This window comes from Lasioglossum baleicum, chromosome 5, assembly GCF_051020765.1.
Source record: "Lasioglossum baleicum chromosome 5, iyLasBale1, whole genome shotgun sequence".
Classification (NCBI taxonomy): Eukaryota; Metazoa; Arthropoda; class Insecta; order Hymenoptera; family Halictidae; genus Lasioglossum; species Lasioglossum baleicum.
The window spans coordinates 12,644,500-12,672,208 of NC_134933.1; the positions used below are offsets into that span (position 1 = coordinate 12,644,500).

The 27,709-nt window shown below is 39.0% G+C and overlaps 1 protein-coding gene across 3 annotated transcripts in view; it reads right to left on the minus strand.

The window, feature by feature from the left end:
• The window catches only part of LOC143209127 (glutamate receptor ionotropic, kainate 2), a 107,952-nt gene that overhangs the window by 12,045 nt on the left and 68,198 nt on the right, over positions 1-27,709 (minus strand). For all 3 annotated transcript variants that reach the window (XM_076424424.1, XM_076424425.1, XM_076424423.1), the window contains 5 exons: positions 12,044-12,199; positions 9,424-9,635; positions 6,925-7,224; positions 1,846-1,938; positions 308-481 (listed from right to left, as the gene is read on the minus strand). In XM_076424424.1, coding sequence (XP_076280539.1) covers positions 308-481; positions 1,846-1,938; positions 6,925-7,224; positions 9,424-9,635; positions 12,044-12,199 — 935 coding nt within the window. The remainder of the gene's footprint in view (positions 1-307; positions 482-1,845; positions 1,939-6,924; positions 7,225-9,423; positions 9,636-12,043; positions 12,200-27,709) is intronic.

Genomic DNA, 27,709 nt, shown 5'->3' on the forward strand with positions numbered 1-27,709 from the left:
GGAGAAAATAAAAATTATTATGAACGAATAAAACAATTATCAATTACTTTGTTTCCGAGAGAATCGTGTGTAATATTTCGCAATCGGAGCACAAAGATTTCATTCTGTATAAAAATCCGCAAAAATCTTAATACGTCGAATAAAGTATAATCTCGAGTATTCCGAGTGCATTACCGCGTCGAATTTTCGATTTTCTACAAGATTCTATTTTGTATCGCATATAGTCGGTAACGTTCGTGACGATACAGCTTAGTTAGTTGTTAAGCTCATGCTTTCCAAGTCCGGAGAAAAGTCAGTGGGGTTTTACCTCGCGTATAAGGTTGGTAATGTTGGGACCTGCGTTGTATTTCTCTGTATCTGCACAAGAGAGCGGTACTGGGTCAATAGTTACAGGTTCCTCGCAATCCTTATTTCTGGCGTTCAAGGTCTCCAGCGCGTTGTAAAACAGGAATACCGCATCGTAGAGCACTGCCGATTCCACCTATGGCCATAAGATTTTACGAATTTATAGACTGAACACTAGATCAAATCAAATCATATTAGCATTTTCAGAAACCGTACATTCTGATACTCATTTCTTTTAGAATATTCTGTCCAAATATTATTTGAAAATACAGCACACTGTACGCACATTATTACACATTCAAAAACTGAGCGAGCAGCTAATGAGTTGAATGAAAATTTGCAATTCAACTGTACGCGAGACACTCGAAAGGAATCGCAGAAAACGAAACGAGTTCCTCGTTCCCGCAAGAGCAGCTTTTTCCTCGGCACGAGCAAGGTTGCACTGAGAAATGGAACATTAAGCTGGTCCAATCTTGCAAAATTATAAAACAACAGGCTTAATTATTTTACTTGAGGGAAGGGTTGTGTTTGCATATAGGCGAAGAAAGGGCGGTTAGGGCCAGGAGTGTGTCTGCGTCTCCGTTCAGCGCGTGTGTTCGGGGTACAAAGGGAATCGGCGGAGGCTAATGAAACGAAAATTAAGGCAGCCCGTCAGCTGCTCATAAGTACTGTGTCGTGGGTGGATTTCCCAGCAAAAGAGGGTTGGGCGGTTACTCGTTGCATCCTCGGAAAACACAGGCCGCGGTGCTCCATTATGCCGCGGAGTTAATGAAGAAATTACCCCGAACGGCTAAAGCGGCTCGCATTTAGACAATTCTTTCGCGACTGACGCCGTAAACGACTTTATTATGCATACGGTGAAAAAGTCATGATTAAAACACACCAATGCGGAAACGCCGACAATGTCGCTTGAAACGCGGTGAAATTGGTCGAGGGCGATGAGGAATAGAGTATTTCAGCGCTAGGGGCGGTTGTCAGTCGAACGCGAACGACCAGGAATCGTTTAAGCTGTGTCTTCCTGATATTCTTCCATTTCATGGCTTTCTTGAAAAGCTACCAGCCAAGGTCTCTGCACTTATACCGATTCAATGAGCTTTCCCAACGGTAATCCCTTTGGAGACGGCTGGCGGTGTGAGTTTATTAAAAAGCTATTTTTATGCGTCTGTACGTTCTTGCTTGTCGCACGACGAACGAAGATAAATTCTCTGTTTGGTTTCAATCAGAACTTTCACGGAAGAATCGGACTGCTGTCGAAATTTCTTTGCTCGAACTCTTTTAGCTCCGGAGCAATAATTTTCGATTCGTAAATTGATTTGTATCAATAAAAAAGATTTCCTGAACAATGAATATTCACGGACCACCGAAGTTGCTAAACAGTTAAACGAAACAAAAAGAACAGGATAATTCATGCACCTTCCGTTCCACGAATAATTAATTCTTGAATTCGTTTGAATTCATATCCTGAAAAAAACACGACCGATTAAATCACGCTTTAATTACCCAATTAATTCCGTCCACGTCGTTTTCTCTTAGGCTGAGCCCCGTGAGGTTAGCATGATTCCGCACATCCGACAACGGCAACTTGGTGGAGTCCTGCGGATAATATGAAAAATATGTTATTTTTTATTTAAATACAAGTGCACGTAAAATCGTCATAGATCTCAGAAAACAAATGTAAATATTGATCACTCGTGGCGACACTTATATTTTTAACATTAAATGTTAAAATAGAAAACCAAGTGCATTATATGAGAAAACATTTCATTTTAAAAAGTACATTTTAAAAAGTGAAAGTCGCAAAAATGCGTCGAATTGATACGAGGAATGGCTGAAGGTGAAAAAAATTATCGATGGTGGGGTCGAGAGGATTCTCTGGCAACGGCGCCAAACTTGTCCAACCATTTCTCGTCATCTGTTTCGGTCCGTTGGTTCCTCGAATCTAGAGTGATCCCCGGAAAAGCGATCCGTCACTTTACATGCGTCCAAAGGGGCCGACACGGATGCATTCTACACACAAGCCGGAATGCGAAAAAGGCGGACGAGCGTTTGAAACGGCGCTTCCTGTTGTTTCGCTGCAACAACCGGGGAATAAGTTCGGAACTACGCGCAACCTCGGCGAACAGAAGGTAACGATAAGAAACACATTTGCAAATGGAAACGAGACGTATCACGGAACTTTGCCTGTGCCGCGCGCGCCGTTGGCCGAGCAAACGTTTTTCTTTGTTCGTTCTTCGCCCGGGAAGTATTTCGTTCTTCGAACTATCGGGAAACTCCGCGCGCGACCGTCGCTTTTCCGCTTTTGTTTTCATCGTGAGCTTGCAATTTTCTTGGAACAACAGCCTCCGCCCGTTACGAACAACGAACTTGCTTGTCGGAGGTTCCTCTGTGAAATACATTACTTATTCGATTCATGTGTGACATAATTACTTCGATGATCTTTGCTATTAAGCTTCTGCAACTGCTCTTGTCTCTTTCTTTCGAACGTGATCTCCTGCCTTTTCCAACAAAGGGCCTAGCATTGGCTATTTAATTGTAAAATAGTCGAAACTATCGAAAGCTGACCAAGAAAAATCACTCCGAGTAAAATATCAGCTCTCTAGCTTGTCCGTGAGGGTAATTACAGATTAAATTAGATTTCGCGCTTTCCCTCGCATTTTCTAGCCTTCGATGCATTCTAAAATTCTGAAAAAATGTGACATATGTTGAATCCCAAGGCGCATTTTACAGAATGTTTTCAGATTTTTGTCTTGCAAACTGTGCTCGTGAAAGATGAAAAACCCCCAAAAAAGCGAAAAAAGGCAGAGATTTCTCGAAAATATGAAAACATTATTCTACTGTATAGCTCCCTGATAAAGTACTGTAACAGGCAGTGTCGTCAATTTTTTCAGATTTTTTGTTGCGGGAGATCATTGTGAAAAACAATAAAAACCAAATTTTTTCGACGTTTCTGTTTTGTGGAGGAAAGTTACACTCGTTGGTTTTTCATTTTTTCCGGAGACAGTTAGCAACAAAAAAATCTGAAAAAATTCTGTAAAATGCGCCTTGGGATCCAAAATATGTCACATTTTTTCAGAATTTTAGAATGCATCGGAGACTGGAAAATGAGAGGAAGCTGCGACAGCTACACGCTTCCGAATAGTGGAATAACATGCCTCGTAAACGGAAAAACAGGACTTTGAGGGCGATCACGGCCTAGATTGATCTTTAATCTAGCGTTTTTGACTACTGAAAAACGCCATCTTTGCATTTTACCGAGAAATGAGAATGCGCATCCCGCACCCTTGCAATCCTGAAAAAAGAGCCTACCCCTTTAATAAGAAAAATTCCACAAATAAGTTGGCGAAAGTCTCATAAAAAAATAATGAAAACTAAAGAATTTTTGTAATCGGATTAATAGTGGTTCACACCGACATACAGAAGAAGTAGAGGAACAGTGTTGTTGATCTTTTCGTGCTTGAATTTGCTCCGTGTAGGTCGAGGGCAATTAAAACGTGTTCGCCGTGTGTAAAAGTCGATTGCCGAGCGAGAGGCGGTTTAAGGTTATCGAAATCGCGGCATCAGGTCGCCGCGCCGTGAACATTGACGTTGACGTGGGTCCGCCCCATGTCTTACCTTGACTCGTGAGCCGAGTGGCAGCGTTCAACGAGGCGCCTTCCTCGAAATTCTCGACAGCCGAGACAAATATAGATGCATCGTGAAATTTCTCACGGATTCTTCAGGTACCAGGTACGCCTTCTCCTCATCCCCTACCCCTCCCCGTCAACGACGCGTCGCCCGGTACACGGACAAATTTCGTTATTTGCGAAGCAGCAGAGGAACGTTCAAACAACTTCATCCGGACTGGCGCGCGCGGCTATCAAAGAGCTTCCTCAACCGGCCGTTACAACGTGACAGTTTTTAAAAGAGGGGAAACAGATTTCGGAAACTGTACGACCTACGGGAAACCGTACGAACGATTTTCCTCGCTTTTTTTCGACGTGGATGTTCAAACCTGTACTGTGCAGAAACGAACGGAACGAGAGGAAGAGACCGAGGACGCGTATCGCATGACATTTCGAAACCACGTTTTATGATTATCTGCTCTCTACGTATAAAATGTTCGAGTTTGTATGATTAGTTAAAATTGACCTTGATCCTCGTCATCTAAGTGTTAACCCTTTGCCCCACGATTTATTTCTGTGGTTGCTAGGTTAATTTCAAAAAATTTGAGTTTGTGCATTAATTGAGCTTTATAGTATAGGATTTACGTCTTCACCAGGAAAATAATCATAAAAATAAATTCGAAAGGCTCGAAAAAATAATACAATTCAACCGATGTCCTATGTCGAAGCATTAGTGATCAAAACTTTAAACGGCTATATCTCGAAAGATAAAATGTGTGACATGCGGCGTTCTTCTTGACAACTACAGATTTTACGGTTTCAGTGATTAGAACCTTTTTTGTAGACTGTAATTTCCTAAAAGAGGAGAATATTGATGTAAATTGTATGCCTATGTGTTCTCCAATAGCTGTCCATTAACACTAAACCTACCACGAGTGGTCAAATGACCCATTTAAGATTTTTTATTTGTCAATTATTGAAATTGTAAGAGTGTTTTCATGGGAATTTATTGAATATATTTTTTGACTCCAGTATATATTACAGTAAAAATCGCACAAAATATAAATAAATGTAATCTTGTTATTTTTATAGAGTACAATACACATCAATCACTTTTTATGGTCGGTAGGTTTACTGTTAACAAAATCAAAATGGAATTTTATTTTGGTTTAAAGGAAATTATTAACATACATTTTTATCAGAATCTGTTCAGAATCTTCATCACAAGTCAGACACAACATTGTAGGGCAAGGTGTTAATAGACGAGTCGACATTTCTAACTAGCATTGTCTTGGATTTTTCCACGTCGTATACCTATTGTTTCGTTCGCATTTTTTTATTTTTTTAAAGGATAACATTATTCACCTCGCGTGAAGACCGTCGGTGCACCGCGAGCGTTGTTATTTATGGAGGCATTGTTACGTGTTCGCCAGTAATGCGTCATAAAAAGCGGATTCCGGGAGCGTAGGTGGACGAAGCTGTGTTCAGCGTCCGAACATCGGACCACACAACGTTCGCCCGCGTATCGTTGAAAACAATTACTTGCCATAATTTATAGGACCGTTTAGTAAAAAGCCCGGGCGATTCCAACGGCTAATGGAGTTGCTTCGCCGATGCGCTCCCGACCACTGCTTTATTAATGATCAAATCTTGGAAATGTTCGAACGAATTACGCGAACATTTAAATATGACCCCCTTTCCAAATGCTTTGTATCAAATATTAAAGCACCTTGTTGATAACGCAATTCTCGTTACCAATCTTCAAAATCCGAATTATGCATTTTAATTGATAATTAAACCCCCCTAAAATTAAAAATGTAGAAAATATTAAAAATTTTTAATTTGTGTCCTAAAACACTCTCTATCTTCCTACTCGAAGAAATTCAAGGAACTTGAAAGTGTCAACAAACAGAACTACCGAAACCAACCGCGCGCAACTTGTTGCTAAAATGTCGGGTGACATTCCATGGAAGAATAACAACATTCTTAAAATCCCGCAGAAAAATGAATGCACTCCGTGAAATTCGCATTCTCGCGACGTAAGGGGTAGCTCGTGAAACGTTCCTTGGCATCAATCTCATAAATAACCTAGCGTTCCCTGAATGTTGTTGCTTTCAACATGGGATTTGCATTAAACGGAGGCGAGTAAGTTTCCCGAAATAAGCCGCCCGTTATGGAAAACCGGGTCCGCGAAACGCGGGAAATCTACTTTGAGTTGCGCCACGGCAACAAACTGTAGGCGAACAAAATGGCGGGGGCGTAACGGTGTCTGTTTTATTAATACTTCGCCGTCTGACGCGTTTTCGCGTTTCATATCTCACTTTATAGATTAATTTCGGCGGAACCTAAATTCGATGGAATGTTTACCGATATTATATATATTCCGAAGCACATGGAGATCATTACTCTTGGCGAGAAGTAGATGAAAATGGCAGTCTATTAATACTCATTTGAAGTCCTTGATAATTTCTCATATTTTTAATTAACTGTTCAAGAATTGTTGCATGTAATTGCGCCAGAATAAATATTCTCGAAGTTGCAACATTTACAACGATTTTCCATTATGTTTGGGAATTCGCGACCCGGATATTACTCCCTGGACGAGTTTATAACAGCTGTTTTCAATAATAAAACACAAATGTTGCGCTGGAAGCGAGGCGATATTCATTTGATATCTGATGAATTACTTCGTTCTGTGGCATAGCTCAATGGAGACCAACGGTGACCACTATAAACGAATAATTCGATTAACTGCGATCCACTTCCGACTAAATATTGAAGTGAACCTCGGAAAACGGGAAGATGAAACTATGAAATATTCAGATCAACCGTATTTCAAATTTTTGATTAATTTATAATGTCTTGGTGGAAACTTTAAGTCTCGTTTCGTACGAAACTTCTTCAAGTATTTCTGTAATTGCTGAAACCGGAGAAAAGTTGCTATTAATTAAGATTAAACGTTCAAAGTGAACGATACCAGATATGTAATGAAGAAATTGCTGTAGTCTGCGAGCAGTTTGACCTCCTTCGCTTGGTAGAGCACGTCCATGATTTGATGTGGCTCGACGTCGACGATTACGTTGCTGATGGACATATTACGAATGTCCTTTAGGACACCTCGAAAATCCGGCCCTTCGCCGATCCTTTTTATCGTGACCACAGAGTCCTTGCTTCGCCTGAGTGTCAGAGCCTGTCTGAGTCGTGAAAGACCGTCGTTGTTTTGATAAACAGCGGCAAATGAACTCCATTTCATAGACTCCACCACGTCAGCAATCATCTGCAAATGGGTTTCGATTTCGATCATTATCGAACGTTATCGATAGACTCCGGATCTTTATGCAAAATAAAAAGTTTGTGCATCAATTGCAAGACACAGTAGCTAAATATAAATTTATATTTTTCACTAATAATTTTAACGTAGTCAAAGTAAAATGTTAATACTCTTAAAATCTATGAATCTTTTAACTGTTTTAAATTGCATCTAGTCGTTCTGTCATAAATGCATAAAATCCGGTGTCTAGATTTTAATTTTTTTTATAAGAGTCTTTGCTAGACGGAACTTTGCGCGAAAAATGTCCGTGTTAATTAATTTGCAATGCACATCCCGAATTATGATCGCGCGCGCGTAAATAATCCTCTCGCGGGAGTTACAACACAGAATGTCATCACATAATTAGTTAATAAATCGTAGAGTTGTGCGGGTGGAATAACTCGCTGATCCCGCAGAAATAAATGTAACATTTCCTCGTTGCATTTCGAACTGATTACACGCCTGGGATTTTTCATATATAAATTATTTCTAGTAAATTTGATTATATAACACATTTCATATTGACATCGCGAAAAGGTGTTGTCGACGAACGTTAAAGTGAAAGAGGTAGCAGAGAAGTGCAAGTAGCGGTCGTATAAAAATTTTTACGTGGGTTCGCTTCCTCGGAAACCGCCATGGTATCAAAAAGCTAGCACGATGTGATAAATACGACAAATTTAAGAGCTCAAGTCGAATCTATTATATTTATAACAAGCTATTTCGTGGAAGTAAAAATCTGGAAAGGAGAAGTTACGCGTTTCTTGGCTCAGTGAAGAAGGAAACATACTGCAGGAGAGGATTCGAGGTAGCACAATATATAGAAATAGGAAAGAAGGTATAACGGTATCGAAGTATTTTTATATCGTACCTACCATATAGGAATTTCTTTGTAAGATGTTGTTGCGATCGGAAACTCGCAAGTAAGGATTTCGGAAAAAGACAAAAGTTCTCGCGAACTCGTGAAACCTTTGAAATATAAGAAACGTATGCTCCGTAGACATTTTGGTAAATTTTCAAATAAACCGGTAGAACACGGTAGTCCGACGTTTCCGGATAATTTGAGTTTAACTTATATAATTCATCGACAGCGTCGCGGTCGTCGATCATTCTTTACCGAAAAGCGAAGAGCATGGAAAGCAGCTCCAAAGTCGTCAGCTCAAGTACAGCCTTTGATCGTGCTCATTAGCTACGGCTTACTGGTTTAATGTGCTACCTACTTCAAGCTCGCTCGATCTGCCTCGTTTGACGCGTAATTTAAAATGCATCGGAACGCTGCTGCGCCGCACCCTGTCGTGCACCATGTCGCCATACTGTCGCGTGTTCCTCCGCGTTCGTCACATTTCGACGAGCTTTGAAATATTACGCATAAAGTGTCAGACGCGGGCGTCGCGACGCGGGGCCGCGTCGAGATTAATAGTACGAGCTGTTTTTAATATAGGTGGACAATTTTCCGTCTCAAGTCGGGCTGCCATATACGAAATTGCTAATCTATAACCAATATCATTTAATCGCGGCCATATCGCCCGGAACCTTTCACATAGTGAAAACCAGTAAAATGAGTCTTCGGAATGACGCCCCTTAAATGCTTTTTCGTTAAAATACCCTTCGCTTGTGGTTTCGAAAACAAACTACACAAAATGTACGAATACTATTTTTATTTCGAAAATATCTGCTAGAGTTTTACCCTTTTCATTTTAGCAAATTCGTTAATTAGGGATGCGTAGTATAGAGTTGCAGCCAATGCAGATTCGATAGAAATTAATTACTAGAAAATTTTCAAAAAATACTAGAATATAAATCCACAAAGGCTGTTCCCATTAAAAATAGGATTTTATTTCATTCCACTTTCTTCAAATTTGTCTACACAAATTGGAAAATGCATAAACAGTCTATTAATGTCTTATTGAACTTCTTAAATAGTGGTTTGCATGGTGTAAAACAAAAAGGTTTTTTCTTTACAATTCACTAAAATAATTCCAACATTAAACGGACGTAATAATTGTTCTCTGTGCTAAATATGTACTGTTATCTGATTAATTGGTTATTATTGAAATGGATATCACCGTATCAGCTATGGAAGCAGAGGTGCAGGATCTTAGGATGTTCCTGATTGCCCCGCATCTAAGAGTTAATTTATCTGACACTATCGCTACAACTTCCGCTTACCTTGCCGACCAGATCGCTATCCGGGAACACGTTAACGGTCATCGGCGTTCGATTGTTCTCTTCTTGGTCAGCCGGCAGTTCCTCGTTTTGTCGCCAGAAATAATCGATGTGCGGGATATCGAAACGTGCCGCGATGCTCGCCACGATCCCGTGTGTATGGTGGCTGGAAGGGCCAAAGATTGCTGCCACACCTTCTCCGATGAGTTCGCAAGCTGCAACGTTAAACGTGCCCTCTGCATTGCCCGTTCCGCAAGTTACATCGCATTAACTGCGTAAATGAAGCGCCCTCGAGATTGGCTGAGAAGGAGCGGCCACGTAAGCGGTTACGAGTAAACCGAGCTACCTACACGGAAATCAAGCTCTCGTTTACCGCGATTTGCTGTAAAAACGCACCGCCGTGAATAATTAGAAACTGAAACGCTCCTTTTGCTTTGTTTTCTCAAGAGTTCCAGGTATCGTCTCGTCATGTATTTTGAATTTTCTGCTTTCATTTAACACTAGACCGACCAACACCGGTCAAAATCACCGGGTCCAGGTTTTTTATTTTACAATTAGAAAAATAATGAAACTGATTTCATACGAAACGATTGTATAGATATCTTTAGTGGTGCACGTATTACAATAGGAGCCGCACAAATCCTATTTAGACATTAAAATCAAATCAATAAAATAGAATAAATAAAATCAATCTTGTCATTTTTATAAGGGAACATGTGTTCCAGTTACTTTTACGGCTCGGTAGGTTTAGCGTGAAGTGCGAGATAGCAGCAGAATCTTGCAATAAAAAATTTTCATTTCTTTCGCAGCAGTTGCGAGAGTTCGTTATGGATTTATTACCGCAACAACCTCGAAGAATAATTTTCCATGATAAAATTTTGAAAATCTTGGCACTTTATGTGATTTACTGGGACACATGTCTTACTCATATAACAGGTAAGAGACTCTATTATATTTTGTCACAAAAAGACAATACATTCGTGAAATGCGAAATGTAAAGAAGATTCTGTAGATCTTGCAGGAAAAGCTGCAATAATGACGTAGAGGAAAAGAATGGTGCGGAATGGATTGGACGCAGCTTTTGTAGTGTTTGCGCCGTTCTTCATGCCGGAAGAAAAATAAAGTTACTTTCTTGTTGAATGGACGGAGAAGTGATTCTGACAATATCCGCAGTAATAAACTGAAAATAATAAACCAAAAATACGAGCTTGGATCAATAAATACATCGCTGCTGAATCTGGAACTATCACGGAGTAACTCAAAATATTGTGAAGTAGAACAGCTAATCTACATTGTATTGAAAATAAAATTACTATACTATCAGCTGACGCATTATTATATTATTATTAAAATAATTAATATTATTAACGGTATTCCAGGTTTCCGAGAAGATTTCTATTCTAATATCGCCCGGGTATTATCCAGGCCAACAAAAGTGTACTCTACGAGAGAAAATCAGCCTTTCAGGTCGCTCGTCTCGTAACAAAGCAAAAGCAGGGGAGAATCAGGGGTAAATATTAAAAGTCGAGTACGTTGCCGGAATCGACTTATCGGCGCAAAAAGGAACGGTGGAAGAAGCGTCTTCCAATCAGGGAAAGAAAAGCGCTCTGATTATTGGTCCGAGAGAACACGGCGCGGGGGAGTCTTTAAATATCAAACTTTATTGGGGTGGCAAATGCGGAGGGTGATCCGGCCGCTCGACACTTATTATCGGTTCCATCATCTCAGGGAAAGAGTTAACGCGAAATTTATCGCGATATCGGGACGAGGCGGAAGTCGAGGCGTCGACTCACCCTGTATTGTATACAAGGAAATCACGACAGTCGCGTTGATTAACGTTGAAATAAACTTGATGGAAAAGTAAAATTATACAATAAATATAAAACTATAAAAGTAACAGTCACGTGGTTGCCTTACAAAAATGACAAGAATTAATTTATTTAGACTTTGCGCGGTTCTTATTATAATATGTGCTCTAATAAAAATATTTATTAAATCATTTCTTATGAAAGTATCTTTATAATTTCATTAATTGTGAAATTAAAAAATCTAGAACCGGTCATTTTATATTTAATGTTCTTTAATGTTGGATCTTTATGCGTTTATGGCTTCTGAAAATTTAAAAGAATGCTCCAGTATAAAATTTGACAGAATTTAATACGATTTTTATTTAGTCCAGATCTGCGAAGGCTACAACCACTAAAAATCAGATTTTATTTGATCCCACTTTCTCTTAAAATTCGTCTACAAAAATAGCAAATTGCATGAACATCTACAGTCTAATAATAAACTTATAGAGTATAATAGCATTTGTTGATCGAAACGTTTTATAAGAGTCGCATTCTAAAATCGGACATTTCACATGCAACAACCTGATAGTTATTTTTCAGAGATACAGTTCGCTGGTAATTGACACCGAGGCCGTTTCCCTCTCGATGCTCGTACAATTAATCAAGACAGGACGCCCGTATTTTCCCAGACGGATGGCTCGTCTATACGGCCATTAATTGGTTCATTAGTTGTTTTAATCGCGTGCTGCGGCTGATTTTGCTCCTACTCTCTCTCTGTTCGTCCTTTGCCGACGTTAAATTACTCATAAGCTGTATTGAGAATTTATACGAACCCGCGGCGGCGGTCTTGAAGCTGTCGGTATTAACCTCTACCTGCCTTATGGTGGTCTTTAATTCGAATGCGGGCGCACCGTGCTCGAATTTCGTCTCGTACACCGCTTTTAGAAATGCTGCCTTGTGCTCCTCGTCGCCATCGTGGAAGATTGCGCCTGACAACAATGAGAAACGTGATATATTATTCACAGGCCGCGTCAAAGATATTTCCACGTTACCGCAGAAGTGGAGCAGAAACTTTCCCTGCGAACGCGCTCGGCGTTGTGATTTTTTAATTTCCGGCCTGGTGGCTTCATACAAACTACTAGTTGCAATCGATGAATACGCTTTGAATAGTTGGCTAATGAAGGAACACGCTGAGTGATTGTTGCGATTAGATTCAGTGCAGTTTCTGATCGAGCTACAAGGTGTACAGTGCATTTTTCATTGACACTGTGAGATAAAAATGTCGTAGAAGAGAAAAGAAAATGTATATTTTTTGTATGACATTTTAATGCTTATATATTGATTACTAGACTCCGGATTTTTATGCAAAATAAAGAGTTTGTGCATCAATTGCCTGGCACAGGAGCTAAATATAAATCTATATTCGTCATTAATAATTTTAAGGGGTTAAAACTAATATATTAATACTCGTAAAGTCTTTTAATATTTTCACGGTGTTAAATTACGCTTGTTCATTTTTGTTATAAATACATAAAATCCGGAGTCTATTGATTACAAACGAATCAAATTTTGTTTCATTTCAAAAGAAAGGCGTAAAATGCTCGTTAAAATACGACAAGGGGTTAATTGAGGTAAGTAAAGCTATCTTTAATGCACACTTTTGTATATTCGATTTTTTTAGTTCGTCGCTACCAATATTTCCCGCTCCCTTATTGTAACAGCATACCATATGCAGAGTTAGCACAAAGTGCTGAAACAGCCAAGCTGGCCATGGGAATTGGACTAATCAAAGGTAAGGCAATCGTCGCGTCGCGTGTTGGAATGATCAATGCAAATCGAAGAACAATCAAGCTGATTGTTACACGAGGGGTGTGCAAGATCGATGAATAAGCAATTAACGAGAACGTAACTTGGACTCGTGTAACGAACGTGTTACAGACAAATGTTTCATCCCGGGATAATCCGCTTGAAAAGATGTCGGAGAACTTACTTACGAGTGTAGCTTGTGTATAAAATATAATAATCCTCGTGGATTTTGTTTGCTGACAATTAATAAAGGATTGTGTTGTTTAAGATGCTCAACGAATCCTAAGTAATGATTTCATTGTTGCAATGTACTAAATCCGCTTTAATTCTAAAGTATTTCGCCATTTCAAGGATTAGATAATTAAAATTATTATTTCATGCCTCATTCTGTCGCAGTTCCGAAACAAATATTAGATGAAAACACAGTGGGTGCAGAAAATTTTTCCAAAATCGGAAATTGAACGTTGAAATACTTTTTTTGAATCCATGTATGTTACAGAATATTATAGAATTTGTTAAATCAACTATATATTTTTTTCGGCAATCGAAGCTCAGAAATCTGAACTATTTAAAATTATTATTTCATTCCTCATTCTGTCGCAGTTCCGAAACAAATATTAGATGGAAACTCTGTGAGCGCAGAAAATTTTTTCAAAATCAGAAATTGTGGACGTTGAAATACTTTTTTTGAATCCATGTATGTTACAGAATATTATAGAATTGGTTAAATCAACTATATGCTTTTTTTCGGCAATCGAAGCACAGCAATCTGAACTTTATGTTTTTCCCTCCTCGACACATTTTTCCCGACGCTGCTTCACACAGCGACAACAATATTTCGAACTATTTGTAATGCTGTTTTCGCGACATTCCCTCGGCGTGATTCAAATTGAAAACATTTTACGAGTGCTCGTATAAATCGCTGGGGATTCAACGGTGCCCATCGAACTCATAAAGAAGCGAATCATCCGAGATCGGTCAAATCGTTTCGCTGGCAGCGCCACTTTTTGTATTGAACGGGAACTATCATGAAGGGGATATTATTTGCGCAGCAACGTTTCCATTTCCGGTGACAACGGTCGTCGTCGGTGCGAGGCATTTCGCCGTCCGATACCGTGGTCGTAGAAAAGGAAGTCGCCGCGCGCCGGTATGGTGCGAATCGAACGGCGAGAAACGATTTAACGCGAATTATCTCGAGCTTTTCGTATATGTCTGGCAGCCTTGTCGAGTCACTGGACACGATGCATTCAAACATCCCCGTTATTGCCGATCTCACGAGCCGTTTACACACGCGTCAGTGGACTCTCGACGGAAGAAACCGATTTCGCCGCCGAGAAAATTGGACAATTTCGATTGAACCACCTTCGGCTCGTCGCGATCTTAGCCAATCGGCATTCTGGTCGATAATGCTTCCTTCCGCTCCGCTATAATCTCGTACTTATAGAATTAACAGAAAAAGTACAGCAGTATAAGCATTGGTAATTTTTTATTTTTTTATCTCTAAAATACTGTTCTGTAAAATTTCAGATCTCTACCCCTTCATTTAAGGGTAATACGGGGGTGAAAAGCTACTACAAATATAATATAATACTACTACAAAGCGATTAAAATATTTCAGCCGATAAAAATGACAAGGCTCTATTTATTTAGATTTCCTGCAATTTTTATTGCAATATGGGTTTGGGTAAAAAAATCGAATCAATTTAAAAATGTAAGACCGGTCATTTGACCGGCAGTGATAGGTTTAGTTTTAAGGGATCAAAAAATTGAATGAAAAGGGTTAAACAATCCTCTGAGTGACCACCTTTAAAAATCAGGAATAGCTTGTAATTTAAGCACTCTGAATTCAGTTATACCATACCTTTCTTCGTCTTCGCGTTTATTATTAAGAAACTTCATTACAAACACATTTCAATAACGATTGCTCGAAACTCCCACTTAACAAATACGTTGCAAATATATTTGCAGCGACAGCTTGAAATATTCACACATTAATTTGTTAAATTAATCCACCTTTTGATTAAAAGGTTCCCGGCCAGCATCACGTTAATAACATCAGAAACCTTATTTAGTTTTTGCAATGAAAATGCAAGCAGCACGCGTTCGTCCACGCGGCAAGTTTCGCTGATGAACATTTTAATCTAACACGTGTACTACGTGAATTATATTTTCCAATATTTCTTCGTTAATACCATCGTCGCGCGTCGCTACCGTTTATTCATTACTTCTGTAAGTTCGCCGAATCGACGGAATTTTTCAAAAATCAATAACGCTTAACACATCACCTCATTAATGAGATTTTCAATGATTGTGCAGTACCAAAAGAAAGCATAGAAATTTCCTTTTACATTGCAATCTTAAATGAAACTATTAGATGACGTTATTGAGGGTGACTTGTTAGTTCACAATGAAAATTGCTGTTGCTATTGAAGTTTCCATTAAAAAGTGTTTAGCCATGTAACATAGGTTTTTCGAAATTATGCAATAATCACCGGCCGGTAATGTGTAAAAATCTTAAAAATAATTTTCCTAGTTCTGCCCAATTTTGGGATCATCGACAACCGCGCGACGTTCTGTCAGTTCGATCGAAACTGTCAAAACTGTCGGTGGGTGCGCGTCGAAGTGCAACGGTGACATGATGAATAATTAAAGGGGATGTTTAATGAATTATTTTGTCATACCAATCATGCGTTCGACGCAGGGACGCGTGCGCGCGAGCCACGGTGCGTTTGCATAACACCAGCCGGCATGCTGGCAAACATGATCACGATTGTCAGTCATGAAGATAATTTCAATCATTCAGGCGGCAGCCACGGGACTGGCTGATCATCCCATCAGCCAGTGGTCAAACTTGACTGACTGGCAGGCCACTCCATATCGTATTTCATATCGATACTTAGACACTGGACCGTAATCCTCCGTCAACTGTCGTGCTTAAACGCCTACGGCGGGATTACGGTGACGATAATGGCTACAGACTGCGAAATCAATAATAGTCTGCGGATGGCACAGCAACTGTTTTGTTCGCAGTCTTAGGCTCCGTGACGATTTATCAACCTGATCTTGCTGGACTCATCTATGAAACTTTCTTTCAATAGACGAAATTAGATCCTATCGATTATCTTCAAATTATCCGACCTTCTTGGATATTTTTGAAAAATTAATTAGGCTTAAAACAACATTCACGGATATATGTGTTCACACATATATTTTCATTCTAAAAAATCCAATTTAGCACATAAGCTTCGGGTAATAAAAACGTTGAAAAGTGTGATATTTTATAAAAATGTCATGTCATTTATGTGACAAGCACAGATTCAATATACATAAATCAAACATATTTTGATTTTCATTTTATATTTGAAATTTTATGAAATTTATATCGGTTGCCAAATATCAAAGAGAAGCTTGAAATAAACGATTTTAATAAAAATTCAGAATTTGCCTTTGTAACCAAATAGTTGTACGTTTTCTCTTGTTTTATTTCTAAATTGGCAAAATCAATTTTTTCGAGATATTTAATCTTGCCGAGTGGACACCCCTTAACGAGGACGGCCCGAAGCAATTCCACGATTTTTCAACGACGATCATCAACTTGCCTTCGACCGTGCTTCTTATGTGTACTTAACATGCATAGGATTTTTCCCTCGATGGGCCACTGAAATTCCACGGAGACGACCGCAGAGCGGTTAGCGCTGGCTAATTTTCATGGAGATTAGAGGAGGGACGCGAATCAAAGTCGCAGAGATGCAATCAGTCTCAGTTAACCTGTGAGGCAACGCAAGTGAATCGCATGACCAACGTGAGTAGACATGATCAAGTCGATATCGAAGATACAGTCGATCAAATAAATCAATCAGTGAACTAATCTTTCATCAGGTTTATTCACATAAAAATTTTTCTTTCCAAGAATACTTTTTCATCTGTTTTCATCGGAGCTAATAATACGAGAACTTGAAAAAAAGAAGAACGTTCCACACGTATTAGAACCCAATATACTAGCTTATTAAAAAGTTCCAGAACTCTTCCGCGCCTGGAAATCTATTGTTAACGAACTCGGAGCGTTGATTGCTTTCTGAACTAGCGGCAATATTAAACAACGCTCGACGCAGACCAGGCAATAGGAAGACTGCCACGACAACTCGGTACCTCGTACTTCATCATGATGTCCCAGTTGGTTAGCGTAATCAGGATAAATCTGAATATCGTTTACATTACGCGGAGGAAAGGAGACCATGCTCGATAAATCCAGATTTTCGTAAATGTGAAACTGTCTACGCGACGAGGCCTTTTTTTGGGTACATGATCCGAACTCAGTAGGGCACCTCATTTTGCAACGTAATTAGTAGACTGCGGATCTTTATGCAAAATAAAAACTTTCCATCTGAATCGCAAGAAACTGGGGTGAGATAAAATTTTAATTTTTTCCTTATTAATTTAAAGTTGTACCTTTAAATTCCACTAATGTCTTTGCTGCTTTAAATTACATCTACTCATTTTTGTCATAAATGCATATAATCCGCAGTCTAATAATTAGATTCGGCATTGTGAGGCTGGTTTCGTCAAATTTTTCTTTGTAATTCGTTTAAAATAATTCAATCATGTGCGATATAATGAACTTTAAAGGTTATAATACAATATTAGAAGTAAGAGAAATAGTTCGAATAATCTGCATTGCGTACGTATGATAATATTTCTTATTGATCGATTTATTTAGACGGATAATTTCACAATAATAAAATCACAATTACCGAATCAATTAATCATGATCGACAAACAGTGTTCCCATAAAAATTCAACGCACAGAGAATTCATTAATTCCTGCGGCCATTCCGATTTCGAAATTAATGCCGGATTAATCAATTACAAATCCGTATGAATAAATCATCCTTCGCAGGAAGCTCCGTGGTAAATTAAAAATCTGTGAGTACGTGGAAAAAAGTGAGAATGAAACCTTTTATTTTTCCGGCTTCATTATATTCGGTGGTCACTCGATTCTTTCATCATTCAGGAACGTTTCCGTGTGCCGGCTTTCAGTGTCCAAGCCAATAAAACCGCGCGGCACTTTTGAAAATAATTTTCAATGATTTACGGTGGCCGACGTTTGATAGTAAATTGAATTTCGACGAAGTCTATCCTAGCAGAAAAATGGTACTTCGACGAGGAACCATTTTTTACGGATTCCCGTTAAATTCTACGCGTACTCGATGCTCCGGATACCACTTGAACGAACGTTTCGTTTGGCGATCGATCATTCACCTTTTTCCTTCATTCTTTCAGCTCCTCCGGCTCGCTTTAATTCCATTACGACGGATTAGAATTTCGAAACGCTTCGGCAACGATTAATATCGACAGCTGGCCGACTAACGATCCCGCGTATCGAAATAGGCGGGACAAGTGAATTAGTTTACAATTCAAATAGCTGGCTTGAAAAAAATATGTGCCCGGGAAACGGATAATAATTACATTTATGGAAAAGTATTCAGGTATTAGGCCAGTGCCACCGCAGAGTAAACAGTGAATATTGAATACGAAATTTTTCAGATAGTACATATATACATTTATCGTATGTATGGATGCGCGGTGTGACGATTTGCATAATCAAATGCATATGAATGATTCTTTTTTAACCTAGAGATATCCTTAAACTCAGTTTAGAACGTTCGAAATATTCAACAATGTGATACCATTGTGTGTAGGAAACAAAAATTCAAATTCTAAATAAAGATTTAAGCTAAAATTTGTTTTTTCGAGTTTCCAAATCGATCTTTTTTGTCCACATTAACCTTGACATCTACTTGATCTCTCGAATATACTCGATCATCATCAACTCTTGCTCAGCTCTTTTCTCTTTCGATTCTACAATTATGGGCTCTCTTTCTAACACAGCGATTCGTCGTCAGAGGCACGCAAGAAGACCTCTCTACTCCCGACCGCCCGTTGTAGCTCATGACGATCCTAAAAGGACCGTGACAGCCAACAGCAAGGGTTTCAAGTCTTCAAGTTAAACTTCAAGTGGCTCTTCAATGCTTTAGATGGCTCTTCATATTATTTGGTAGACATTGCAAGGCCTTCGTAGACCCCGATGGTCTCCAGGAGTACTTTAGCAACCGTGGAAGGTCGGTTGCACCTAACAAAAGGGATCTCCCATTCCCAACGGAAATAGGACACCGCGGAGCTGTTAATTGCGTTTACTTAATTGCTGTGATTTTTCTTTTATCAATGATACTCGAATAATAGCTTCTTTCTGTGATATCGCTCTTTCAGGTTTTATTTCCTTTCTGTTTGATATAATTCAGCCGATTGAGATGGTCAAAACTGCCCTTACAGGTTTTTCGATAGCCATCGAACCATTCGAAAGCTGACCATAGAGAAAAACCTCCGAGTAAAATATCAGCCCTCTAGCTTGACCGCGAGGGTAGTTACAGGGTAAATTAGATATTGCGCTTTTCCGGTCTCTGACGCGTTTGTAATTCTGAAAAAATGTGACATATTTTGGATCCTAAGGCGCATTTTACAGAATTTTTTCAGATTTTATGTTGCAAACTGTGCTGGTAAAACATGGAAAACCTCAACAACTTTTTACCTCACAGCAGAAACGTCGAAAAAATTCGGTGTTTATTGTTTTTCAGAATGATCTCCCGCAACAAAAAATCTGAAAAAAATTGATGACAGTGCCTGTTTTACTTTATCAGGGAACTAAACAGTAGAATAGCATGTTTTACCGATTTTTTGGAGTTTTTCATTTTTTACGACCACAGTTTGCAACAAAAAATCTGAAAAAATTTTGTAAAATGCGCCTTGGGATCCAAGATATGTCACATTTTCAGAATTTTAGAACGTATCAGAGATCGGAAAATGCACGGAAAAGTGCAAAATATAATTTACCCTATAACTACCCTCACGAAAAAGCTAGAGTTCACGGTCTCGTAATGCGGGTCCAAATGTCATGTGACTAATCCGGTACTGGCAGAGGGAGGGTAAGTTTCCCCCTGAATTCTTTGTCCCCCCTCTCATCAGACGACTATGGATGCGCGTCGACTGCTTTGGACTCCCGAAACTTCACTTTTCCGTCGCGTTTACAGCACATCCTCTATAAACGCAAAAACCTCGGGGGATTCGTTTGTATTTATCGTACACGGGACACTATTTTTTGAGCTTCATAGGTCGAGCCGAACGTAGAGAAGGACAGCGCGTGTAAAGAGAGGCCGGAGCGACTGCGACTCTCCGCGTCGCATTAGTAGTGGTTCACACCGATATACCCGAGCCGAGATCAGATTACTACAGTGCAGTGGAGGGGATATTTTTTTGCGTTTATGGTGTAGAGCCTTTTTGCGTTTATAGAGGATTTACTGTACATAGATTAAGGAAGCTGGAAAGTTCTCGTGCTGCCGTGTTTTTGATCAGGGCCGGCTCTCGACTGTTTGGTAAAAGTGTTAAACGTGCTTAAACTAAACGGTGCAGCGTTACGGAACGATGGGATTCCTCGCAGCGGCTGGCCATGCCACGCAGGGTTCCTTCCGGTCGTTGTCCAAGTTTATCGGTAGGGAAAGCGACCGAAGAATCCGCGGGCGAAACTTTCCCATTCGCGAGGACACCGTTTATAGGTTGGCGTGATCGAAAGCGGCGCGAGCCGAGAGTGATCGATCAGTCCGCTTTGTCTTCGCTCGGCGAAACTTTCATTTCCCATAGCGTGAAAAAAGGTTCGATAGATCGCCGAGCGATATGGAAAATCGATGCTGTGAACGTGACGCGTATATTCGGCTGGGAAATCGACGACAAACCCGGACGAGTGCACCTGTCCAGCACTTCGGCGACGTGTTCAACAGGTCTTGAAATACCTTGCACCGGCACCTCCGCTTTAATTTTCGCTTCTTCGAGATTAAAGCCATCGGCCGAGCAATTTAAAGGATCGATCAGCGATTGGGAAGGGGGCCTGGGTCTTTTCATTTAGAAGGACATTTTTACGGTAGATTAAATGCCCCCGTTCCTGTCCGTGATCCTGTTATCAACCAGCTTTACGTTCATCTTATTAAAAACTATAAATAAACACCGCACTTACACTAAATCTTCGGTGTCGTTCATTTTATTACGCGGCAACGTTTTATGGAACTATCAAGTCACGCGGTGATCAACGGCGCAGGTTCTATTACTAATTAACTAGGAAATCGACAGTGATCGCGAGATTTACCTAATTTACCATTTTACCGTTGATTAATGGGGATTCACGTTTGGACTCGATCTACACGGTGACTTAGGACGATTATAGTACTTTTTTTTTGTCAAATCTTTTATTTCAGGTATTTATTATAGGATCACCTTGAATATTTTGTTAATGTATCATACTGGAATTAAAGCATTGTGGAATTCGTAATGTAGGTGGAATTTTTTAAAGCCTCAAACATTTTAAGTAACATAATTCTGTATATGAAAGAAATGGTTGAATTCCTTTTATTCTTCGACCGGTAAAGGTACCGTAAACCCTTTAAATATTTTGCATTTCTCTCACAGTCATCTCCTTTTTAATACCCCGCATAACTAGATAGTTGCACGGAGAACATAAAAGATCGGACCGTCTCGGTTCTAGTTGCACTTGACACGGTGATTTCTTTCAAGCCGGCCGCGCGGATGAATGATTAAGATTCTGTTTTGCCAGTCTCGAGGGACTTCATTAAAATGTTGTCGAGTAATTAAACGTTCCGTAGATATTTTTCATTTTTTCGCGTGTCCCTCCTGTCCTCGGGACGGTCACGCTCGGTTCGCGTTAATTAAGCGAGATATTCGTTCGGAATAGCAAAAGCCGAGCACGGCTGCACAGTAAATAGATAGCGGAGTCATCGGAGGACATTGAACCGTGAAATTGAATCTCACACTTTTTCCATCCCGCTGTATCCTCGTTGATACGTTGTGTAAACGTAGCTTTCAGGGAATTTTTGGTGTCATAGTTGACACAGGTTCGGCTATTTCTTTATCCGCGAGACAATATTATTCCGCCGGGAATCGAGGCACACATTCCGCTTCTCGAAAAATCGAATAATCAATATCTACAACGCGATTCGCCGTCTCCCTTATGGAAATGGGACTTAACGCAACAGAGATCACGCGTGTACGCGATCCTCCGAGGGAAATGCGCCATCGTATAACGGGCGTCGTTAAATCGATTGGACTAACCGATAAAAGTATTTGCTGTTTGCCTATCCTGCACGTTCCCTTTTTTTTCTACCGATTCTCGCGAATTCTTATTACCTGGAACTGGAACGCTGTAAACAACAATATTATTTTTTTACATATTACGTGGCACATTCGTCTGTAACTGCAATATATCTAAAAGAATATATTAACTGCCTTCAATGCAGGTTTTAATGTTTTGTATAAATCGCTGTTTGCACTTTTGAGATTGGAGAACCGAACTTATTTAGCTGGCGATGGTGAATTGTCATAATTACAGAAAACAATTGCGAAGCAGCTGTAATGGGCGAATGGAAGTAGATGCATGTAGTATGTGTGTATATATGTACAAGGGATACTCGTGGTACGGTAACGTTTACGTCCAAGGTTTTGCTGTGTTTGGCTGATCTGGTCCAGCCAAAAGTACCATTGGTTACGGACAAACCTGTGTGCAGTTTAACTGGTGTCCCGTGGAAACTAACTTTCCTGCAATTCCGTCGGGTTCAACTAACCAAACCTTACCACCATGACCGATCAGAATTACACCGAGACTCGTAGACCCGAATGCATCCACTTTTCAATCATAGTATTTGTTTTTTCATAGTATTCATTTATGCTAATGGTTTTATCAGCATCTCATTTTTATGCATAATAAAATTTTTATTAGAATCTTTCAAAATTCTTTCTGAAAGCATTCGTACAAAATTGTTATCGTTATTATCATGCAATCGCTACGGAGGCCATTATAATTTAATGGAACGTATTAATGAAATATGATAAATTATAAATATTAACCATATAGCAAGGTAGTGCCACATTTATTATTCGTAACGCAAAAAGTTAATTACTCGACTGCAAAATCGTTGAATTCAATTATACTAACAGAAATACAAATTGATGAAACAAATATCATTAGGTACATGTTCACGTATGTATATTTTTCTGGGAAATTATAATTGTATAATCAATGCATGTTATAAATAGAATATATACAAATTCACTTAATTAATTAAATTTCAAAATTTAATATGTTATGTTTATTAATAAAAGTGTAGGTAGCAGCGCTGTCTAAATTAATTATACAGCATTCTAGTAATCACAAACGAACACGGACAAACACGAACGAGTGCATTCAATCAGTCTAGGATGTTTGAATGTTTGAATATTCAATGACTCCATTTATATCATGAGGACAGAGGACCATTGACAAATGTGAACGGACATTTTCCTTTGATGTAACGACAAGCATTTTCCACCATTTAGTAGAGCTGATGTGGTTAATGTGTTTGTCAAAATGGTAGCTGAAGTACAGTTCACACTTTGAACAAATACTCAAAAGTATTTGTCCCTACAATATAATAATCTTTAATTGAAAGTCCTCTTGTAATAGGACTTAGCGATTTTAATTCTGTAAAATTCCAGTTTCTCTATTTTAGATTCGCCCTGTGTCCTATTCAAATTTCTAGTATTTAACTTTCGCGTGGTAAACTTCAGTAAACTCAATTTAATTAAACTTTCTAACTTTGCATAAACTACATCACCTACCTTGTACATTGACTTGTACATTATAGTCAAAACAATTTGTTTAAGAAATGAAATTTTCGGGAGGAACTAATTTGATTTTTACTCCGCTGTATATGTATACTCAACATACGAGACTGCCTTAATGCAGTTCAATTAATTTGAAACCGACAATACCGTAGGAAGCGACAACAGCATTTGTCAACGAGCCAGCACGCTATAAATCAACCTCAATAGCGTCGATAAAACGTCTCGGTTGTTTTCAATTTCTTCGACCGCCGCCGGCACCGACGAAAAACGGTCACTTGTAAGGAACGTGAGACAATTTTCCTAGGAACTTCTGTTTAGTTCGTGCTGTCACCAAGGGACCTTATGTACAGCTCAAAGAAACACTCGGATGTCGTAAAAGCTACCTTTAACTCTCTCTGTTCGGAAGACGATACGGTTCCAATTTAATTCGCCCATAAACCCACAAAATCACAAATTATTGAGAGTACCTGAGAATTATTTATCGGATCCAGGAGAGCCTTTGCTCCTGCCAGTGGGGCCCGAGTACAAACATGGCGGAAACATGATAATAGAAACTTTAAAGACGCATAACTGTGGAACTAGTGAATTACTAACATCAAAACTTGTTTTTTCCGGCAGTTTCTCATCAAAATCTACAGGATTGTATAAAAAAAAACTGTTTAAAAACCACGCTTATATTAAAATGCATTAAAAAGGAGAAAATAATTTTTTTAGACATTAGTGACTATAAATAAAGGCGCGGAGCGCTATTTATAGTCACCAATGTCTAACAAAATTATTTTCTCCTTTTTAGTGCATCTTAATATAAGTGTGGTTTTTAAAAAGTTTTCTACATATTTTTTTATTTTGTACTTTTTAGAGAGAGAGAGAGAGAGTCCTTTTTAAATGGAACGCAAGATATAGTAATACCAGTATCAAATAGTAGGATATAGAAACGCAAGATATGGAAATACGCGAGATAGGATGATGGGATGACTCCGAGAGACGACGTCTCTTCATGGAGTACGAAATTGTACGAAATGGAACTGAATGAACGGAACACCACACTGACTGAGTTCCTTCGGTGTGAAGCGGGTCAGTGGAGTGGGAACGCGTAGTGGAGTAGGGAGCGCTGGTGCGCGGAGTGGGGATCGCTGAACGCGATGACGTACTGTACCGAGCGTCGCGCGGCGAGATGTTAACATTTGAATATTTTCTTCTCCTAGACGTACAGTTTTTTTTTAAAATTTGTTTTTTAATATTGCATTGTCATCCAGTTCTGTAAGCTACGTTCAAAGCTTCAAGTCTCTAGCTCATCGGGAAGTGATTTACAATTCGATTACAAGATTTGACGCATACAACGACAACGACAACATTGACAATTCGGCAAGCTAATATCTGTAGTTGCAAGGAAAAACGCCGCATGTCACAATTTCAAAAAATTTGAGTTTATGCATTCATTGAGCTTCGTAGTGTAGGGTTGACGTATTTACCAGAAAAAAGCCACGAAAACAAATTTTAAAGGCTCGAAAAAATAGTACAATTTAACCGACATCCTATGTCGAAGCATTAGTGATCAAAACTTTAAACGGCTATATCTCGAAAGTGAAATTGTGCGTTCTTCCTGACAACCACAGATATAAGCGTGGTAAAAAAAGGTTAAAAATGTTTGGTCTCCTCGGGCAAAGTTTATCCCGATTTTTGTTATTTTTTCGAAGGTGTGAATCAAGTTAATTGTAAACATATGATGATTTAAACCGATTTTCATAGGGCGAAAGATTAACGCCGTACGTCAGCTACATACCGTCGTCGCGTCGGTACCAACGAGAATATAAATTCACCGCAATTAAGGTTCACGCGCAAAAACGGTCCGCCCTCTTTCATCTCGTCCTATAATGAGTTTTCCGGGGCGGCAGGTACAGAGCTCTGATCGAACCGAGCACGATTAAACCGGGCGTCCCGTTTATTTCACAAGCAGCCGAAATAATGGGACGCCTAATTAGATCCGCGGCGGATAATAGTTGCTGTGTCATGACGACCATGCACGCGAGCCGGGTCGATTCGTTACGCGTTTCTATGGAGTATGGAGGCATTCGCTTTTTCGTGTGCCATCCCCTTTGACCCCTCAACCTCTGTTTCGCTAAGTCCGTATCCGGGAGCAGATTACCGAGTTCCCAAGTCGACGTATCCACCAGCCGAGAGAGAACCTAATCGAAACTAAAGCAAGTTAGCGGGAGCAGGCAGGATCGATCCCGATGTTTCGACGAAGATCGAGCCGACGTTCCCTCTGAAACGTTCGATGGTGCTCAGACGGAGCAGCCGAATAGATAAGAGGGAACGTGGCACAGAGTAACTGGGACTGTTAGGTTAAACGTACACCTATTAGGTCTTCTCGTGTCCTGTGTAATTTTCGTCAACTTTCATAGCCACGCCTCCAATCTTCTTGTAGGTGATACTACACGAATAAATCAGTGATGAAGGAATTTTTACAGTGAGACGAGAACGTAACATTTCAGTAGAATAGCCGTCTCAACAGCCAGCCATTTAAAGCTAGTTGTCTATTTTCTAAACATTTTACAATGGGTAAAAAAAGTATTGGCACACTTTTTATAGAACCATAACTTTTTAATATCGGACCACACAACTTAGATTTGTTTTTTTAAGTTAGAATAATTAATTTACTATATCACGAAAAATATTTTGGAAAAATAGAAATTGGTCGGAACTACTTTCCTGATCAACATTTGTTATTTTAAAAAACATTTACAATAATATATACACAGTTCGTCTCATAGAATTTCCAAGAATTTTTACGGTGAGACGAGAACGTAACATTTCAGTAGAGTAGTCGTCTCAATAGTCAGCCATTTTAGGCCAGTAGTCTATTTTCTAAACATTTCACAGTGGGTATAAAAAAAGTATTGGCACACTTTGTAGAGAACTGCAACTTTTTAATATTGGACCACACAAGTTGGATTTTTTTAAAAGTTAGAACAATTAATTTACTATGTAACAAAAAATATTCTGAGTAAAACGTGGTAAAATAGCAATTGGTCGAAACTACAGAGGAAATACTAACACTTGTTATTTATTAAGATGTTTTGTTATTTTGAAAACGTTTACAATAAAATACACGCAGTTCGTAATGGGTCTAACAAGTATGAATGAACGATAAATTCATTACGTGTTGCATTCCACTTTAGTTTATCGTATTTGTTTAAACGATATCTGCACGGTGCACTGATTATATTGTTAAATGACAATAAATTATAATCGGTATTTTATTGACAGCGAGTAGCAGCAGATCTACGTTGCATTTCATTTTCGTGTCGCCCTTCCAATATTCTGCAGCATTGTTTACGTGCGACTACAATATTAAACAATTTGTTTCTCATTCATATTCTTAACGTGTTTCCAATATTTTTACATTTTAGCATATCATATATGATATTTGCATAAATCCTTTGTGGAGCGAGTGGTCTACCTAATTGTGTCAATAGTTGCAACATAACTTGATTTGCAAATCATTGTAATTTCGATTTGGACATGTGAATCTCCAAACCAAATAATGTAATGGTTAATAATAATGTTTGAAATATTAGTTGGAAACAAATTTGCGAGAATAGTTTCATCAGTGAAATAATTATCTTTAATATCCTTTTAATGTATAAACAAGACAGACTGTTGGGCCTGTGGTATAATTTCGTTATTTTATGATTTCGATAAATATATATGCTATTTCTAATATTGGTATCATGCATATCAAATCCTATACATTCGAATACAATTCATCAATAATTTATAGACGCCGTAATTAATTGACATACATTTGGAACATACATATAATATGTATTTTGGAACAATTAGGGGAATCTCATTTCGTTATCGATTTCAAAGAATATCAATTGTTATCACTAGGCTGCGGATCTTTATGCAAAATAAAGATATTTTGCAACGATTCTGGGCAGCAGGAGTTAAATAAAAATTCACTTTTT